Here is a 20,361-nt window from a genome sequence, read left to right as displayed (position 1 = left end):
AAATGAAGGATTGTCGTGGGGAGACGGCTTGGTGGTAGATGCAAGGCGAAAGCATATTGTACCGGCATTACCCGCTCATCTTAGACTACGATTACATGACACCTGCAAAGAAATGGTGAGTTTGTTGGGCTGAATCATGGCGATAGCCGTGAGAAATGAGGTACGCTTTATTCTGGTTGACCCAAGGTTGACCGATCTATCTTCAACGTCTCACCAATCACTCAAAACTCGAGGTATCCCTGATGTATAACTGAAGTGCAGAAGAGATATCGATGAATCCCAGGATGGTTGCTAAAGGGTAGCTCACATGGGTACCAGCGAAGAGCAGACACATTTTCGTTAGACAAGTTAGCAAAAGGAAGGCAGCTCCTGAAATGGTTTTAGCAGCACAACTCTATGATTAGAACCAATCATCAATACGATGGGGATGAAAAGCACAGTTCTGGTCATCATAAGAGGTATTAGTTCTCCATTGAAGGTCTGCTGACAGGGTATCAAACTTCGTCCAGCGTCATAGCTACCGTCTAAGATTTAGATTACATATAAGAAAGATAATACGCGCGCAGTGATTCCCGGTCCCATTCATCTCCCGGGCCATCTTTAAATCCATTTTCCCTCAGCTATCTAACATGAATATTATTCGCTGCCTCTGCTCCTCCCAATCCTTCTCATTAAAACCTTCTCATGAATCTCATCTTGGGCTTCTCTGCTTCGGCAGGCTTCTCGGCCTCAGCAGGCTTCTCAGCGGGCTGCTCGGCAGGTTTCTCCTCTGGCTTCTCCGCAGGCTTCTCTGCCGGTGCTTCTGCGGGAGGTGCTTGGTGAGCTGGAGGGGCAGCCGGCATCTCGTGAGTGGGAGGAGCGACTGGCGCAGCCGCTGGGGGATGAGCAGGCATGGCCTCCGCCGGAGGGGCCTCGGCGACCGGGGGCATCTGGTGAGCGGGCGCTGCAGGGGGGGCTGCGGCAGGAGGTGTGTGCTCAGCTGGCGGGGGAGCCATCGTGTGTGCAGGAGGAGCCATCGTGTGTACGGGAGGAGCCATTGTATGTACGGGGGGAGCCATGGTGTGCGCGGGAGGAGCCATCGTGTGAACCGGAGGCGCCGAGTGAGCCGGGGGCATCTCGTGAGCCGGAGGCGCTACCGGAGCGGGATGGACTGCTGCCGGAGGTGTGTGTACAGGAGGAGGGGGTGCCATGGTATGTGCCGGCGGCGGTGCCTCGTGGGCCGGGGGCGGCATGGGATGAGCGGCCGGGGGAGGGGATACCACGTGTCCAGCGCCCGCGGTCACGGTTGTTGCGCAGTGACTGACGACTTGCGTGATGTGGACCGGGACTTGCTGATGAACCGTCTGAGTCTCCTTGACGACGTGAGGCGGGAGGGTGATGTGGGCTGTGACAGTCGAGACCTGGTGCTGAGTCTGGACCACAGTCGCCACGTGGGTGATGATCTTCTCAACGGGGAGCTCCTTTGTGATGGTTTGCGGCGGCAAGGTGACATGAAGAGTCTCCTTGACGATCTGGGGAGGTGCCGTGAGATGGTTGGTGACTGTGGCCGTGTGTGTGATAATCTTCTCGACAGGCAGCTCCTTAGTAACAACCTGAGGCGGCAGAGTTACGTGCAGAGTCTCCTTGACAATCTGGGGAGGTAGAGTGACGTGGTTGACGCTGGTGACTGTGACCGCATGGGTAATAATCTTCTCAACCGGCGGCAGCTCTCTTGTGACGGTTTGGGGCGGTAAGGTGACGTGTAGAGTCTCCTTCACCACCTGGGGCGGGAGAGTAACATGGTTGACACTCGTGACCACCTGGGGCGGCAAGGTAACATGAAGAGTTTCCTTGACAATCTGGGGTGGCAGAGTTACGTGATTGACGCTCGTGACTGTAGCGACTTGGGTAATGATCTTTTCGACGGGGACCTGGTGAACCGAGGTCACCACGTGGGTTTGAGTGAGAGTCTGGGTAACGTGGACCGGAACCGTGACCGGCATCGAAACAACGCGCTCCGTGGTAATTGTATGAACAAGAGGTGGCGCGGTGTGAACGACGGTCTGTACGGCGGTCTGAGTATGAATCTGAGTTTGGACGTGGGTGACTGGTATCGTCTCCTTCTGCGTCTCAGTCACTGCCACTGTCTGGGTATGAACGACGGGTGGCAGCTCTTTGGTGACTTCTCGGGTAACTGGCGGCAAAGTATGCGTAATAACCTTCTCGACGGGGACCTCTTTCGTGACAACTTGCGTGACATGAACAGGCGGTGCAGTCACTGCCACGGTCTGAGTATGAACGACCTTCTCGATCTTTGTGGCCACCTCTTTCTGCGTCTCGACCACTTTCTCGGTCTTGATCTTCTCTTGCGTGACAGTAGCCGTGACGTGGACGGTCTCCTTGACTATTTGAGGCGGCGCGGTGATATGAACCGTCTCCTTGACTGTTGTTGGTACCGTGACATGTTTGACTTCTGTCTTGACTTCGGTCTTGATCTCATGTTTGACTTCCGTCTTAACCTCCGTCTTGACCTCGTGGACTGTAGTAGGGACATGCACCACCTGAGTATGCGTGACCGGTGGTGCATGAACCGTGTGGACTCGAGTCTCGGTTTCGTGCTTGACCTCGTGGACTGTGGTAGGTACGTGAACCGTATGAACGAGAGTCTCCGTCTTCGGCTCGCACTCGGCTGGCGCTGCGGGAGGGTTGGGGGCAGCCAAAGCTACGGAGGCCAGCCACGAGGCAATCGCGTATCGTGATAACAACATCGTCGAATCGTCGAGGGATAGTCGAGGTCGGAGTGGAAAGTTGAGAACAGGCCGATCAAAGGAATGAAATAACACACAAAAAGGAATAAAGGAATGTAAGAGGCTCGCCTCTGAACGGGGTCGAGATACCGGTCTCTGAAGGTGAATGAAACGAAGTAAACAAATCGCAGCGAGCTGTGAAAGCTAGCTGCGAGAAGAAACGAATGAAGAGGGCGCGTGTGCGGATGAAGGTAAGAGGGACAGACCTGCTGATCACTACATTTCCGTAAAGGAGGGGAGCCAAGTCATTATATCAGACGGGGCCTGGTCATCGTGAGCCTTGGCTGATGGGTTGGATGGGTCATGCCAATGCACATCGCCCGCAACAACCGGCGCACGGAAGATCGGATGCTCGGGCAAGGGCAGTGGTGAGCGGTGGTGAGGTGGTGGCTTTCGGATCTTGGTCTGGACGAGGCATGGGTCTGCCGGAGCATGGTGTGAAGGTGATGGGGACATCTTGCTGTCGTCACATCCGTGGGGAGCTGGGCCAAGGGGTGACTAGGCGGTGATGGGTATCCTCAGACACGATATCAAGCGGTGGGCTGAATGAAGTTGGATTCTGGAGCCGAGTTGATGCGTCGGGTCCCGGACTGGAGGGACGGGGGTACCAGGCGTGCTAACAGGTTTTCAGCGTAGATGTAACCGGGACAAGATGGGATCACAAGTCGACATGCCATCTGAAAAGTGACGGGACGGCTGCCGAGGGAAGGGATGAAAATGCATGGTTTGTCCGTTTTGGCTTTGAGGCTCTAGCAGGGGAGTTTAGCCAGGGCTGAAGACTGGACCACGAGATACTGAAGAGCGGAGGCCGTCTGTCCAAGCACCGGGAGGCTTGAGGCTTAGCCTGCGCGTTCGAGATCTTCAGGGGTGGTTTGCCAAGTCGAACTAGCAGTAGCCCCTGGGAATCAGAAGAGGTATGCCGGAATCTGTTGAAGCCGTGAGAAAACACGAGGTTCTTCTGGCTGAGCCTCCGATGTGAAACTCGTCGTCGTCGGATGGGTTCAGCTTGCCAGTGGTTCCCTGGTTTGTCATGGTGATCATGAGAAAATCGCTGTGATCCTGATCTTGGCTGGCATGAGTGGGATACGCCTAGTGCCGAATCATCATGAATAATAAACTGGGATTATTGAGAGAAATAACCGTCTTCAGAGGCTTGTCATAGAAGTTCGACGGCCCCAATGTCTCTCAACGGGCGCTACCTGCTCAAGATGCTTACCAGAGGCTCGATAGCCTCGCATGAAGTTGTTCGCGTTTGTTTCCTTCTCCGCGGACGCCTCAAAACCCCACCAACGGCACCTGACACATGTCAATCGCTAGGTAGTAGCCATCAGCCTGGCCACGAGCAGTTTCAATGCGACCCTCTGACTTTCAAAAACCAGATGAACGTGGTGGCGTTCAGGGGTTTATGGAGGCACTGACCATTCCGCCGGGTTTGACTGAGCCCCAAGCTCCTAGTGCGTGTGAAGAGCTTGCTGTTTCTCCATGTTCAGTCATCCGAAACCCCCGCCAAGATAAAGCCCCTGTAAGAGCCACTTTTGAAGACATGCTTAAGAGGAAAAGCCTGGAGGTACGAAACGAAATCAGCTCATATTCCACTTGAATTGCTCTCTAGCCAGGCAAAGGAAGGGGCTTAGTGCGCTTCCGAGGTTTCGGAGAGCTCGTTGGGTGAGATTTGGGGCAGATGCGATGGTGAAGGAGGGACGGAATGGAGGAAGAAGAGCAGAGTTTGAGTTAAGCATTAAGGTTATTTTCTTAGGGTCACTCTATGGCCACTAATGTCGCTGTCAGTGACCTCATTCGGGGCCCGTTTGCCCTCCCTTGTCGGGGTCCCGCTGCTGGTCGGATTTGCAGCAACCCGGGCCCCTTGACATGGGCCAGACAGGGGGCACTCCACGACACCCTCACTCGAGTACCACCAATTGTGCTGCTGCTCATAATCATGACAGCTCGAAAAGACGAAAATACGACGATGGACATCTCGTGCCTCATGCAGAATGCAATTTGATCATAAAAACCAGGCGAACCCCTCACTTCTCTGCGAAACCGGATGCCTCCTGTGATTCAGTCACGCGAGTCATCTACACGTACGAGCCTGAGACTCATAACCATCAGCTCCCCGCTTCAAAAGTTCGACGGGCCTGGCTTCACAGCATTTTAAGTCCTTCATGACGCTCTCACCAAGTGGTGTTCCAAGCGGAGAGACAAGAAGCGTGGAATCGCTCGCTGATTTATTCGCAGGAACTGAGCCTGAGTATGCTCGCCGAAGTTGCCCGTCACTGTGGATGACCAACCAGCAAGACTCGGGGTCTCCGGGCCCAGGCTATCTTCCACGCTCCATTGCTGCTCTTCCTTACGTTTTATTTGTTTTACTTTGTTTGGTCGTTCCAATGCGGGCTTGGTAAAGCCTCATGTTCTTGTGCCATGGCTACAAGCGGGTATCTGATGCTTCAGTGAGCGATGGCATTGTTGCCATAAAGCTCTTTCCACAATGATAAGCCGGAGTTCTATAGATTGTATACAATCATATAACTATCACTGCATGCGTGATTGCTATTAAATCGCACCGAACAAGTAAATCTTTGCGGACATAATTATATGCAAAGCCATAGCCCGGGATGAATATTCATGGACGTTCAGGGAGAACAAATGTATTCAAGCTTGCGTGTAAGCGGAAGTGAAACCACATGATCCACAAGCATTTTCTTGTCGATTGCTCTCGAACATAGTCCCATGTCTTTGTCCACTTAGTCCCGGCTGGGCATTTCTTGGAGTTGCGATCTGAGCGCACCGTCTTGGCATCCCCTTCTTCCAATCGTTCTGCTGTTTTTGAAAACAGAATCCGATGTTTATAATATGAGAGGCACTGCCTCCATGGCCTGTAGATTTGATTGTGCGATATGGCTTTGATGCGGAGAAGGCATTTAATATTAGTGATCCAACCTCCGCACGAGTCCCGAGGCATTTCTGCATCGACAACTCTATTGCCGCGCAGTGGCTGACGGCACGGGAAAAGTCCGGACTCTCGCAATATTGACGCTGCGACATAATCGAATTATAAAGACAACATTGCATCATTGTGAGGGGAGCGCGGACTCACGCTTTCTGGAACAGCTTGGGATGGTGATATTTCTCGATTATTCAACTTTTCCGACGTAACCAATCAGACTCCAAGACCAAACCACCATCACACTTCGAGCTTTATGATCTTCAAATGAGCCTCGGCAAGTTAGAAATATCTCGTAGCCGGCAGTGTTACTTAAATAAATCGACACGAAACGACGTGCGTAGGTAGGCCATTTCCATCAAGTATCACACACCGCCAACCTGACCCTAATTTCCTGTACTTATTTCCAACACACGGCAAAAGAATATGGCAGACCTGAGATCCGCAGTTTACGTCGCACCTCCGATTCCTGCGAAGGTGCCAGGCAAAGACTTCACAACGATGTGGTCTCCGATATCGTGCACCTTGATCTACTCGGCCACAGAAGCCGTCCTCGTGGACACCCCAATTACAATCAAGCAAACAGAGGACCTCATAGCTTGGATCGAGAAGATCGCACCAAACAGAAAGCTCTCTTACATCTACGTGACTCACGGCCACTTGGACCATTTTGGCGGCATCCCGCTTCTACTGAAACGCTTCCCCGAGGCCGTCCCGCTCGGGACCCCAGGCACTATCAAGCATATGGAGCAACAGATCGAAGAGACCTACTTCAACGCAGCCTGGGAGGCCCGCTTTCCAGGCCAGATTTACAAGCCATTTGTGTTGGCTCAGCCTTTGACCAACCACGTTTTCAAACTTCAGGATCGTTGGGAGCTCCATGCCATTGAGTGCGGGCATAGCGACACGTACGACTCAACTGTGCTCTGGGTTCCAGCGCTCCGGCTGGCGGTTTGCGGCGACGTTGTCTACGGGCAGGTGCATCAGATGCTGATGGAAGCCAACACCAAGGCTAAGCGTGAGGAGTGGATCAGAGCTGTCGAGACGATTGAGGCGCTTGACCCGGTATATGTCGTGCCTGGGCACAGGCAGGCTGAAGAGATTGACGGGGTTTGGCATCTGGCTGCCACCAAGAAGTATATCCGAGACTTTGGTGAAATCGTGGAGAAAGGGCCAAAGAACGCGAGGGAGGTGTTTGCGGAGGTGATGAAAAGGTATCCGGATCGATATAACCCAGGGGCAGTGCAGCTCAGCGCTGCTGGTGTCTTCTTGCCGCCGAATAGGCCTCGTATTTAGCTTAATCAATGGCACAGTACAAAAGTACTACTATCTGTCAATTCATTCTAAAAAGTCTCTCAATGCCAAAAGGCTGTTAAGACAGATCATTCTTAATCATGTTTATTATTCGACAGGCATTGGGAAAGTTGAAGGATCGTTTTCTCAAATCCAATCCAGATCACCATCTCATCATCATAGATTGTCAAGCCCATGAGTTGTGCGAGTCTTCTTGCAAAGTTCTTCGTATTATGCAGTACGTACATGCGAAGGGCCGTTACTCTGCGTTGTAGGTAGAGAGCTGCAAGCGCTTGGAGTATTTTCCTCCTGTCAAGATGCAGTTCATGCAATACAGCCACAAGTCCCGCGCAATACCCTACGGATTCAGATAAGACCCATGCACAAAAAGATTAATTGAACTGGAGGAGCTTACATCTAAGTCGATTGTTGAAAGTCCTGCTATTGGGTGCAAAAGTACCCAACAGCTTGATTTTCACGCGCATGCCCCGCTATGAACCGAAAGACGACTGTGACCTATGAAGGATGCAAAAAAAACTGCCAAGATATAACAGAACTGTTATTGGAGGATTTATCTAGATTCATGGACATACTATAACCCGCCCCGTTGAATCTGACCACAAAGCCATTGTGTCCAAGCATCACGCCATCAAGACATCATAACTACTCACATCACAAGACTCGATTCACGCCGAAAGACAAATCATCATGTCTGAAGAGCTTGATTCCTCTTCAGACCTCGCCCAGCAGTTGCTGAAGCGGGGTTATGCACTGACTTGGAGCAAAGGAGAAGCTCTGAGATGGGCTTCCTCGAAGGGGTTTGCCGATCTGGTCCGATGTTTGTTGGCCGAGGGAGCGGATCCTTTGCAAAGAAACACTGAGTCTGGATTCACCAGTCTCATTTCTGCAGTCGTTTCCGGCTCTCGTGAGACATTTGAGTTGTTGCTGTCGGCCGGTGCGGATATCAACGAGAGATGCACCTTGGGTAACCGCGGAGCTGCGATCCACTTGGCTGCACGAATAAACCAGCCAGCTACTCTGGCATGCCTTATCTCGCTAGGAGCGAACATCAATTGTCGAAACGATTTTGGCACGACGCCCTTTCACATTGCCGCAAAGCATGGGTGTTGTGATGTTTTACAAGCACTGATGGATTTGGGGGCTGATACCCAACCGGTGGATACCGAAGGGAACCATCCGCTACACTACGCGTGTCTTCCTGGAAGTTACTCTGCTACTAAGCTTCTGGTGAAAATGGGCGCCAACATTTCGTGCGCGAATGAGAAGGGTATCACACCGTTGCATGTGGTGGCTTGGTCGGGTAATTTGAAGATTGTGTGAGTAGTCCCTTCATGCAAGCAGACTTGTCATCGATTTCTATCTCAACTTTTCCACTACTTGAAGCACTAGCTGATGCCCATCTCAATGTGTAGGAAGCTTCTCATAGAGTCCGGAGCTGATGTATCCGCTACCGACAAAGAAGGGGCCAATGCCCTCCACTACACACATCATTCTGGCTCTGGGTCAATCGCAACATTCCTTCTTGGTCGTGGAATCGATGCTGAGCATAAGAATGTAACTGGCGAAACTCCCCTGGCAGTCATGGCCAGAACCGGTTGTACAGAGATATTAGGACTCCTCCTCGCAAAAGGTGCAGACATCAACACGAGGAACAACGAAGGCCTTCAGCCTATACATCTGGCAGCTTGGCATGGACGGGAAGAGATAATGCGCATCCTTCTCGAGCAAGGCGCTGACATCGAAGCCATAGTCGAGCGAGAAGGCAACCTTCTCATCGCAAGAGGTGCAGACATCAACAAGAGACACAACGAAGGCCTTCAGCCTATACATCTGGCAGCCTGGCATAGTCAGGAGGAGATAATACGCATTCTTCTCGAGCAAGGTGCTGATATCGAAGCCAAAATCAAGCGAGATGGCAACGTTGAAAACATATATCCCGAAACGGGCGAAACACCGCTTCTCGTCGCTTCGGTATACGGCGGATTACATGTTATTCTTTCGCTGCTCGATCATGGCGCCAACGTTGCAGCGGCTTCAGACAGCGGATGGCAAGCAGTTCACTACGCAGCACTATACGACAAAAAATTCCTTCTTCAACTCCTCATGCGCCATGGAGTTGACGTTGATGCAAGGACAAACAGCGGGCGGACGCCTCTGCAAGTGGCAACTATTGAAGGATACCAAGAGATGGTCTCTATGCTGATTGAACACGGCGCAGACGTAAATGCGAGAGAAGATGATTCACGCCACGCTTTGCATCAGGCTGCGCGCTACGGACATAGTGAAATTGTCGAGTTGCTCCTAGAAAATGGCGCGGACGTTTTTGCAGAGACGAAAGATGGGTTACGGCCTCAAGATTTGGCCCAAACAATGGGGCACTTTGGCACCGCAAATTTGCTTCGGGAATGGACACCTGGGAGCTCAATAGCAAAGTTGGATTCGGCAGCTCATTCAATTACTTTACAGGTATCATTGGCAGGCAAAGGGCATATCGACCGGGTACTGCAGATCCTGAATAAGGGAGTTCCCGTCAACTCCGTGAATCAGGACGGTAGGACGGCACTTTCCTTGGCTGCAGAAAACGGACATAGCGCTATGGTTCGGGTGCTTATTGAAAAGGGTGCCGATGTGAGCTTGACAGATGCAGGCGGGGAGTCGGCACTCTGGTGGGCTTCACGATATGGGCACCATGAAGTCGCGTTACAACTTCTGACTCATGGCGCGCCTGTTGACACGCCTGACTGTGAGGGACAATCGCCACTCTCTGCAGCATCACAGCACGGCCAAGTTGAGTTGGTCGAGCTGCTACTACACCGAGGAAGCAACCCAAATTCCGAAACAACGTACGGCAAGACCCCACTGCTATTCGCTGCCGCCGCGGGATATCAGCGTGTAGTGCAGTTGTTGCTAGATTCAGGAGCGAACGCGGAATACCTGACGCCTGAAGGGAATACAGCGATGACGTTGGCCTCGGAAAATGGTCACCAAGAGGTCATCGATCTGCTGGAAAGAAGCCAAACAAAAAGCGAAGCGATATATGATGAGGACATCTGCCGAGCAGCAGAACATGGGCGAATCGCAGAAATGTTGCGCCTAATTGAGTTGGGAGCCAATGTGCATGGCGTCGACGGAACCGATACACCCATATACATCGCTGCTAGTCATGGGCAGCAAGATATGATAAAACTCCTCATTACACACGGCGCCAATGTACATGTTAGCAACAGTCAAGGCTATACAGCCCTGGCCACCGCCGCATGGTTCGGGCACGCTGCTGTAGTCAGAATACTTCACGAATACGGGGCTAAAACCGAGCAGACGGACCCCCATGGCCGGGTACCACTGTCACTCGCAGTAATCAACAAACAGAAGGAGGTTGTCCGTCTGCTTTTGGAACTTCGAGCAAGGACTGAACCAAAGGACAACAGCGGCAGAACACCACTTTGGCATGCAGCCGATCAAAGCACCAAGGATATTGTCGAGTTACTTCTCGTCAATGAAGCGAACAAAGAGTCTGGGGACACTTCCGGGATTACTCCGCTTATGGCAGCTGTCATGCGCAGGGATCGGAACATAGCTGAGCTGTTGCTGGAGCGCGGTTCGTCCATGAGACCAGACTCAATATTTAACTACTCGCCTCTGTGCCGAGCAGCCTTCAATGGCGACGAAGCAATGGTCGATTTGCTCCTTGATTATCAAGCAAATATGAATCATCTATCGGACCATAAAACGACAGCACTTCACCTGGCAGCCCGCGAAGGACATCCCATGGTCGTCAAAATGCTCATTGAAGCTGGTTCTGACAATGACGCTAAAGATGACCGAGGGAGAGCAGAAATATCGTATGCAAAGGAGACAGGCCTTGAAACCATTGTCAAGCTGCTCTCACAAGCGCAAACTCTACTCCATACTGACCAACGAGCCCCCGGAAGGGCTCAACGAAAATACCTGGACCGCAAACCACCTTATTGGTACCGAAGCTTGGCCAAAGAACGCTCCATTCGGGTGATGCGGCTGCATCCCGGCAAGCCAGATGATATTATCAAGTTCGATCTTGTTGAAGTGGAAGTCGGCATCGACTTGGACTTTCCATTCGATGCACTCTCATACGAATGGATGGACACAATCGGCACAGTTCCGGTTCAATGCAACAACGAGCAACTTCTTATTACACCGAATTGTAAAGCGGCTATATTGGCCCTTCGACAAGAGTCAAAACACAGATTTCTCTGGATAGATGCAGTCTGCATTAACCAGGAGAATCTCAGGGAAACCAGTCAACAAATGGCGTTGATGATAGACATATATCGAAACGCCAAGTCAGTCATTTTGTGGCTGGGAAGCGGGAGCGCATCGACTGACTCCGCATTTGACAGGATATCCGATATGGCGAGGGTGTTCGAAATGATTCAAAAGGACAATGCGGAAAGTGTAATGGATCTCATCCCACTCAGAGATTGCGAAGATGCCCAAACACTAGCCCTCAGTGTAACGACGGACGCAGACGCTGCATCTGGTTTCAACGATCTTTACTGGCATTCGTATTTTTCTCGGGTATGGATTTTCCAAGAGATCATACTTGCTGGCTCAAGGGGCGTTGCTGTGTGCGGCGGCCGCAAATGCTCCTCATCAATGTTCAAAAACGCGCTGCTGGCCTATGAGCAGAGTACGGGGAACGTCAATCGCCGTTTTCGTTCGTTGATTTTTGTCGAAGACGCTGTCAAACGAGCTGAACTTGAGTTACCCCCTTTGCTCTTGGCAATCACCTCCCTGCAAGCCACCAATCCTCAAGACAAGATATTTGTTGCTCTAAACCTCTCAAGGCTGCTGGGGGTGGATGCACAACAACCTGTCACTGACTACAACATGACCGTCCAAGAGGCTTATGTCTACGCCACTCGCCATTTCGTAAGCAGAATCCAAGATGCTCAGATTTGGATGGTGGGAAATCGACGCAGCGCAAAATCGATATCTGGGCTGCCGACTTGGGTTCCAGACTACCAGCAAAGTTGGCAAGATGAACACGAAAACTCGTTTCTCAAGTTTCCTCAACCGGCGCCATTTCTTGGTAAAACGATACCGACAGATGCATTTTCGAACGAGTCTTCGCTTTACATCCATGGTTATTCGATCGATAGGATCGTCTTCAGATTGACTGTCACCAGAGACGTCGACATTTATGAGATGCTACTGCCCGCAGTGCTAGCACTTGCGAGTCAAGGCCGCAGCATATACGATGTCTACCCTGGTAAAGGCAGTGGGAGCAACTCCGGCTGCGAAGTAGTGGGATTAGGTGAAACCGGCGAATCCAAAGTACAGACGCCTGAGGAAAATGATGATGTCACGAACGGCCAGGTACTCTTGGGAACTGTGATGGATATGGAAGGTGTATCTGCCAAGGAAAGTCTAGAAATTCTCTCCTATCTCGCATGGGCACTTTCACACGATCAAAGAGCGCCACCCCAGTCGAGAATCGTCCCAGGGCATATGCTCGAAGAAGTTGCGAGCTGGAATTCTCGATCCGAAGCCTCCAAGTATTTCAGCCTTCAGGTCTTGAAACGAGCAGAAGACAGACTGTACTACGACAAAGACCTGGTGTACACCGAAAACGGGTATTTCGGCATCACCAACGGAGGCGAGGCTGAAGAAGATCTGGCGATTGCTGTAATTGCGGGAGCGAAGGACCTGACCATGCTGGAGAGAAAGCAGAATGGCGACCAGGAATGTTGGTTCGAATACGTTGACAATGTGTGGATGAACTACGCAAGAAAGGTTGAGAAGCTGGAGGAGATCAGTGGCGGAGCGAAGATGGAACGGCTGGAGATCCGTTGAAGGGCGTATGTTCATGTGAGTTCTGCAATCTTTTTGATGAGTGCTGGATGTCCGTTAGCGAGTCGGCGAAAGAAGGAGTTAATCGGAAGTTTTGGTAGAAATTTGTCGTTAATTACAACACATGCAACAAGTTCAACAACAAACGAACCTCGGCGTCGGGTCCAGAGCGCAATAATTCGCGAGATCCAGCCTAGGTACATCGAATCCGATACGCACGTCGCTTGACACCAACTGATATTCATGACTCGAATTCCGCGTTGGGGATCTCGAGTGAGGCCGCCACGCCAGGAATTCAACAAGAGACCTGTGGATCTGTGAGATCACATGTTGATTACTTACAATCGTCGCCGTTTCCCATGCAGAATAGGTTCCCCAAGACCTGAAGTCGTTGAGGGTCCATTGGTCTTTGGTGAGGTTCAGTAATCCTAATGTGATGCCCAAATGACGGTCTAAACAGATGATTACTCATGAAGCAATCCTGCGCCCTACGCAGCGCCCTTCGGCCAGCAGTAGAAGAGACCCAGCTCTGACAGCATTCAGAGTTGAGATGAGAAAACACGCTCAAAAGCGCAACTTGAGATAGTCTATATAAAGGCCACGTCCAGACCAGGAAATGGTAGCTCTTCATCCCAACTCAACTCACAACTTAACCGCATTTTGACTCCTTGAGCTTTTCCACCTCATCTCCAACTTCCAAACCAACACCACCACCACCACCAACTCGCCCAACATGCCTAAGTGGGTATTCAACTCCCCGGCCGGCCTCCTCACGCCCGCCGAGAAGAAGCAGATCGCCGAGGGCATGACCAAAGTCTACGGCAGCGCCCGCCTGCCCGCCTTCTACTGCCACGCCCACTTCGTCGAGTTCGAGCCCTCCAACATCTACACCGCCGGCGAGCCCTCCAAGAACGTCACCACCATCGCCATCTACCACATCGCAAAGGTCTTCGACAAGCCCGAGGTCGAGCAGGCCTTCCTGCGGGCCTTCGACGACGTCATCCGCCCCGTCCTGAAGCCCAAGGGCATCGAGTGGGAGTCCGGCATCTACGAGTCCCGCAGGGAGCTCTGGAGGGTCAACGGGCTGGTGCCCCCCGCCAGGGACTCGGAGATGGAGAAGAAGTGGTTCGCGGAGGGGAGGGTTACCGATGAGGAGGAGTTGCTGAGGGAGCAGCGCGGACATTGATGGGTTCTCATCGGTGAGAGACTCGGTCCTTCCGGGTAGGCCTTTGGAGCGTTGGGGGCTTTGAAAACGTTACTACTGTTACATATCATTCATCTAGATAGGGGTCGGAATTTTGTCAATGAGATTGGGGTTTCCAAACAAAGGGGTTTCTGTGGAAACAGCTGAGATGAAAGTGATGGGCTCGAGTGAGGATGACTTCATTTTCGAGAGCTTGAATTGAGCTCGTGTTAGTTAAGCAGAAACTGTAGAAAAGCTGCACTTGCCAGCCTATGAAACAATGGGGTATCTTGCGCAAAGAAGTTACGACACAGCCCTCTCCAACACAGCGATGTCAACATCCTCCTCCTCCTCGTCATCTTCGGGCTCATCACGAGCCAGCTTCCTCAACCGCTCTCTTACGTCAGGGTCCCTCTCGAGTTCCTGCCAAAGCTCCAACCGCCACTCATCAGCGCACACATCGTTCTCCTTGCTGACCCACGGCCACTTCCAAAGACCGGCCAAGATGGCCGACCTCTGAAGGGTCCGGAAGACGGTTTCCATCAGGATGAACAGGAGGGTCATTATGATTAAGGTCAGCCACCAGACGGCGTCCGCGCCGAATATCTTCGAGAAGCCATCGCGGACCGCGTATGGCGACGGCGCCGGAGCGTAGATGCCAGAGAGAAAGGCGTTCCAGGCCCACCACCCCGAGAAGGTGATGAAGAACGAACCCATTACAATCGCCGACTTGTGATGCGTCTCGAGGATGCTGTGATCGAGTCAGTATTGAAATGTTCCACGAAAAATGAGCGGCACTTACAAGCACTTGTAATTGATCCAGACGACACCGAGAGTGAACGCCAAATCACCCACGGCGAAGAGGCCCTGATCACTCGAGTGCGCGAACCACACATATCCGGCCCAAACACCCCAGTACGCCAGCACGCCTTGACACGCAGCAGAAAACATCCATCCGGTGTACTTTGCCAAGTTGAGGCCCATGTTGCGCTGTCCATACACGTACAACTCCGGGACGGCAAGAAGGGTCTCGGCGCTAAGATCCTGTTCCCAAATACCCATGCAGATCACGCAAAGACTGGTGAACAAGGTGTTGAAGACCGTCAAGCTGGACGATTCGTACAAAGACGTTCCCGTGTAACCGTTGTAGCGCTGGTACATCGCGGTCGGCAGGTAGAAGAACATCTCCTTCCAGAAGGTACACAGAATGAACTTTGCCGTGCGTACGTAGTTCCACCGACCATGAACGAGGAGCAAACGTTGGAGGAAGCTGAACTGGGCAATAGCGTAGTCAGCTACTCGTGCGGCTTGGAGCCCTTCCTTGCCTGAGATACCAACGCCGACATGGCTGGCGGAGATCATGGCCAGGTCATTTGCGCCATCTCCGATGGCGAGGGTAAGGCCGTACCCCATGCGTCCGCCCTTCTTGTTCTTGAGTTGCGACCGCACAGTCTTGACCATGAGTGCCTTCTGCGCAGGAGAGGCTCGGCAGCAAATGACAGAATCGACGAGCGGGACGACTGAGTAGAATTGTGCCGTCAGGCCTTCAGACTTCTCGACCGCGGCCAGTGTCTGTCCATCAATGACGACGACACTGTGAACGGTGCCGGAGTATAGGTCTTCCGACAGCGCTGTCATCTGACCGGAGAGATCACCCTTCGTCACGTCCAGAGTGTAGAGATCAGACACCGGCTGACAGATACGAGTGGAGTGCGCAATATTGATAGCCGTCTCTCGCTTATCGCCCGTCAACATCCATATTTTGATGTTGGCCCGTCGGAGTTTGTCGATCGTCTCGGGGACACCTTCCTGAAGCTTGTCCTCAATGGCAGAGGCACCGACCAAGTTGAAAGACTGCTCAATGGTGTCTGCTGCAGCCTCAATCTTATCCTGGCGATCCGTCAAACTGGTGGCTGCGGCGTCAAACGACTGCTTCCATGTGCGATAGTCCTGCTCGGAAATGAACTTCTGCGCGAAGAGCAAGGTGCGGAGTCCTTCAGTCGCGAAGTCGTCGAGGTGTTTGAAGCATCGCGTAAAAATCGTTGAGTCATCCGCAATGGCAGGGTCATCGAGAAATGCGAACTTCTCCGGGGTTTGGTGAGGGAAGGTGGGCGTGGTCGGCGAGGCTTCGAATGAGGTGGTGCGAATATTGATCGAAGGGCGTAGAAGATCGCCAGACTTCCGTAGTTTACTGGCTTCAAACGACACGCTGCGATCCATCGGCGGCCTTGAGCTTGGGCCAGGCGCAGTGCGTTGCAGACCTAGACTTCTGCGTAGAGTCATACTGGCGCGCCCGCCGATGCTTGTTCTCCGATCTTGCTGTTCGCTCTTTCGGAGAAGTTCATGCTCCAGATCGGCGCTCTTCCTCACGTCCTGGGCCTTCTGCAATGCCAGATTCGCCATTTTGAGTCTAGGAAGAATGACGGAGTCGGCGCCTTTACAGATGATGCAGATTCTGCCATCTGGGTATCGCACGACGATGGACATGCGCTTGCGGTGGCTGCTAAACTCAATGACATCCAAAATATCGAATACCAGCTCTTTATCCGGCTCGGAGGCAAGACGCAGGGTGACGCTCGTAGACGACCGGGCAATCACGGTGTAGCCAAGCTCCTGGGCAGCCCGGACAATTGCGAGTTCGTCTGGGGAGGACGACTGGTACTCCATCTCACCGTTTCTGAACTCGGGAAGGCACGTGTGGCATAACGCCATGGCCAGAATGTAGTCTTTGGCTCGTCTCGCGAACAATGAGTGCGGTCTCAAAGCGATGAACTCCAAGAGGTCTTTTGTTGTCACGTCAGGTTGTACGTGATCTGGGCGGCCAGTTGACCTCCACTGGGATGAAGATCTTTGTGTCGAGGGTGCCCTGGACTGAGCCATGGATGGCCTGCCGAATGACGTCGGCGACTGGAGACAGTCGTCTGATACCACCTCAGGTCGAACATACTGCGTCGAGATTCGAGGACCTTGCTTGGCTTCGGCTAAGGTGTCAACAGAGCTGTTTTCACATTCTATCTCGACATCTGGCTGATGAAGCCATGCCGTGCCCGCGATGCTCAGCTTTCGAAACTTCATCACGTTCTCAGTGAGGGTTCCAGTCTTGTCGGTGAATATGTATCCAACCTGGCCCAAGTTCTCGAGGATGGTATTGGTATTGCACCGGGCCGGCGTATCAGTCTCCTCGTGATACATCTCGATATCGGAGTTGAGCATTAGGAGCTGGCCGACCTTGACAATCTCGAGACTGACGTACAGAGCCAGTGGGATAACGTTGTTGAATTGAATGATGTATCCGATGACAATCTCGTGGATCTTGACTTCTGCGTCCTGCAAATACCAGGTTATCCGCTCCTGAGATCTCTGCCACAAGATATAGCCGATGGAGCATCCAACTGAGAGTACGATAACGTAGATGGCCAAGGTAATAACAATTTTGTTGGCCACAGTCTCGAGAGCAGGCTTCTTAGCCTTCGGATGTTGATTGGCGTTCATGCGGATCTTGCACTCCTCCCCAGTGTTGACCACAATGCCGATGGCGCATCCAGTATTGCGCAGAATGCTTCCTCGGTAGATGATCTCGGCGGATGTCAAGGGCAGTGATTTGCCATTGACGGTAACCTTTCCATCAAACTTGTACAGATCTGGATTGGGATCTTCGACAACAAACTCGGCGTTGCTAGAAAGAAGACCCTCCACAGTGTCGCAGTCCGTGATGGCAGTTGACACCTGTTTGCTCTTAAGGTTTGTCTCGCCATCTAGGGCCATGGTCTCGATGTAAGCCAGCCCATTCTCCCCATCAGCGTGCAACAGCACAATATCCGCTGGCACGGGGTCGTCACGCGCCAATTTAGTGACGTCTCCGACTTCGATATCGGCCCATTTGGTTGAGATCCATGGCGCGTCTGAGTCCGTATGCGTCGCGCCTTGATCACGGTTCTTTCCAATCTTGCTTCGGAGTGTGGACAGCCAGCTTTCGGCACTTGCATGGCTACCATGTTTCGAATGCTTCAGCACCTTCGCGGTGCACGCATTTTCCACTTTGTCGAGGCGATGGCGCTTGAAGTCGTCGTACCCTTCTTTGGCGACTGTGACCAAGACGAAGAATAAAAGCGGCAAGATCTAGGATGTGTTAGGTATCATGATTGACTTTGCCACAGTAGTCATCACTCACCGTTGTGAATGATCCAGTTGTTGAGAGTCCCGGGATAGTCTGCGGGACACCAACGCAGAGGAAATAAAAGTTACCGATTCTCGAGAACTGGAAGAAGAGCTGCTTCGGAATAAAGTCGTAAACAGTGTATCGGGAAGTCCGGATAGCGTTGGACACGTAGGGATGGCCACCACGTCTTTCGTCTGTCAGAGGCGCATCTTGGTCAAGTCGCAATGGAATATGGCGTCCATTTTTCGATGGTGGCAGCGTTTTCCGACCAAGAATAGTCTCGAAGAACACGCTCTTGCACCAGGCGATGGCATCGCGCCTTGACGATGGCTCGGGCGATTGCGAATTCTCCGGCGAGGCGTCGGCAACATGCGGCGGGCCCCCCGGCGGAGGTGTATCGGATACCGGCTTCTCGTTCATCGTCGCGGTGTCAATTGGGTATCGAAACGAGTGGCGGATGCGGAAATGCTATCCTGCAGAACTGATCATGTCTGGAGCAGTCAAATAATCGGTCGGTCGCATTCGCGGTTCGTTCAGGTCGCAAATCGTGGGACTGCGTTAGACCCCGTCGCGCGCGCAATTTGCTTGCTCGTTTGCCGATGGTCGATGTGTTGTTGGCGACGTTCTAAGCTGACCGAGCCTGCAGAAAACAGACTTGAACAATACGAAAAATACGCGCCATCCTGTCGCCTCCCCGCGGACAGCTGCTGCTTTGACAGGAGCAAGAGAAGGAGAACGGCAGGAAATCGTGGGGAGACGAGGACCCAGTGAACAGGGAAAAAGAGCGGGCATCGAGTTCGTCATTAACGACATGCATCTCACCCGGGTGGGCTGCCAAGGACCCGAAAGACACCTCGCGAAATTACGCGCTGCAGGATGCTAAAGATATCAATCGAGCAATCCTGCGCACATCTTCCCACGCAACAATGGGCGGGCAGCTTCCCCGTTGGCACCATTATCCGGTGTTGATCTCTCCACGTGGTGGACACTGGAGGCTGGTTTGTCGCCGACGGCCTTTAGTCAATGGCCGTTCTGTGGTGCTCCTCGGTGGCCATGTCAATTCATGAGTCGCATTATCGAGCGCGAAGCGATAATTGGTGTTGGCAGCCAGGACCGAAGTTGAAGCAGGAGACGTTGATTGAAGGTTTCAAGATTTCCGTAAAGCTCTACGCCATCGTCTGTCAATCCTTCCATGGACGTCTTTTCCCACGTGTGCCATTAATTGCACAAGACTTCGTTGGAGAAACGTTCCAAAGCTTAAACATCCTGCTGTTGTGTCGCCGTTAGACACTCACACCACCTGCTGGGCCAGAGAAAGCAGGGATCAGGAACCGATACCACTTACCAACCAGCAGCAGCAGGGCCTGCTTCGGACACACTGCCAAAAGCGTCGCTGGCCGCGAAGGGACTGGGGATCGACCGTCCCGGCGTCTCGTTTGCGCCTCCGCAACGGCAGATGGATCAAGAGCATGCCAATGCCAGGCGGCTCCGCGTCGTAGCGGTCCGGACCTCGACCTCCATGTCCAAGGCGTCTCTTAACGACGGCCGTGTTAAGGTTCTTGAAGGCGGGAAAGACACAGGTCCCGAGGTACGCGAGGCAGCACGGATGCCATCTGGTGTTCTGGGCAGAGCATCCTTGGCGAGAGCCACGGGTTTTCGGGCGTCATAGGAAGTAAGGAATGTTCAGGCGAAAGGCGGTGCAGGCAAGACCCTTTGAGACGACGTCGCAAGCTGGTGGAGCATTGTGCATTTTTGGCGAGCACGGCGAGAAGGCGATGGCTTCGGGATTGGGGACTTCGGCATGTTTTTCCTGTCGAATTGCGTTTGGTCTAGAGCCGGCGGGATGATGCTATCGTCTGTTATGCCTCTTCGGCTGGATTGAAACGGAGCCGATGTTGAATCTGGAGTGGTGATAAGACGAGATGTGAAGGTGAAAGGAAGAAAAGAAAAGATGCAAGTTCTAATTAAGTGACGAGAATACTATGACACTGTGCTGGTGTGCAGGTCGAGGGCAAAGGTGTACCGTGTCAAGAAACAGCAAATATTTGCGCACTGTACCTGCCTCAGTCGTTCGATTCATCCCGGAACCCAGACTGTCAGGCCTTCAGTCAGTCAGTGTCACAGGCTGCTTTTTGGACGGAGAACA

At 52.6% G+C, this 20,361-nt stretch overlaps 4 protein-coding genes across 4 annotated transcripts; 2 read left to right on the top strand and 2 right to left on the bottom strand.

Annotated features, from left to right (window-relative positions):
- Positions 1-671: 671 nt before the first annotated feature.
- On the bottom strand, positions 672-2,747 carry CkaCkLH20_08850 (uncharacterized protein; the record flags this gene model as incomplete). Its single annotated transcript, XM_038891565.1, has 1 exon — positions 672-2,747. One exon carries the CDS (start codon positions 2,745-2,747, stop codon positions 672-674), a length of 2,076 nt encoding a protein of 691 aa, XP_038743201.1.
- A 3,409-nt stretch (positions 2,748-6,156) lies between these two features.
- Positions 6,157-12,876, top strand: CkaCkLH20_08849 (metallo-beta-lactamase domain-containing protein; the record flags this gene model as incomplete). Its single annotated transcript, XM_038891564.1, has 2 exons — positions 6,157-6,944; positions 11,868-12,876. 2 exons carry the CDS (start codon positions 6,157-6,159, stop codon positions 12,874-12,876), a joined length of 1,797 nt encoding a protein of 598 aa, XP_038743200.1.
- Positions 12,877-13,606: 730 nt separating this feature from the next.
- Positions 13,607-14,059, top strand: CkaCkLH20_08848 (uncharacterized protein; the record flags this gene model as incomplete). Its single annotated transcript, XM_038891563.1, has 1 exon — positions 13,607-14,059. The coding sequence occupies one exon, from the start codon at positions 13,607-13,609 to the stop codon at positions 14,057-14,059; it is 453 nt and encodes a 150-aa protein (XP_038743199.1).
- Positions 14,060-14,359: 300 nt separating this feature from the next.
- On the bottom strand, positions 14,360-18,635 carry CkaCkLH20_08847 (p-type ATPase; the record flags this gene model as incomplete). Its single annotated transcript, XM_038891562.1, has 3 exons — positions 14,360-14,807; positions 14,859-18,175; positions 18,228-18,635. The coding sequence occupies 3 exons, from the start codon at positions 18,633-18,635 to the stop codon at positions 14,360-14,362; spliced, it is 4,173 nt and encodes a 1,390-aa protein (XP_038743198.1).
- Positions 18,636-20,361: the final 1,726 nt, after the last annotated feature.

The sequence above is a fragment of the Colletotrichum karsti genome, assembly GCF_011947395.1.
Source record: "Colletotrichum karsti strain CkLH20 chromosome Unknown Scaffold30, whole genome shotgun sequence".
Lineage (NCBI taxonomy): Eukaryota > Fungi > Ascomycota > Sordariomycetes > Glomerellales > Glomerellaceae > Colletotrichum > Colletotrichum karsti.
The sequence above is the reverse complement of the archived record's forward strand: the minus strand, read 5'-3'. Positions and strand labels throughout refer to the sequence as shown.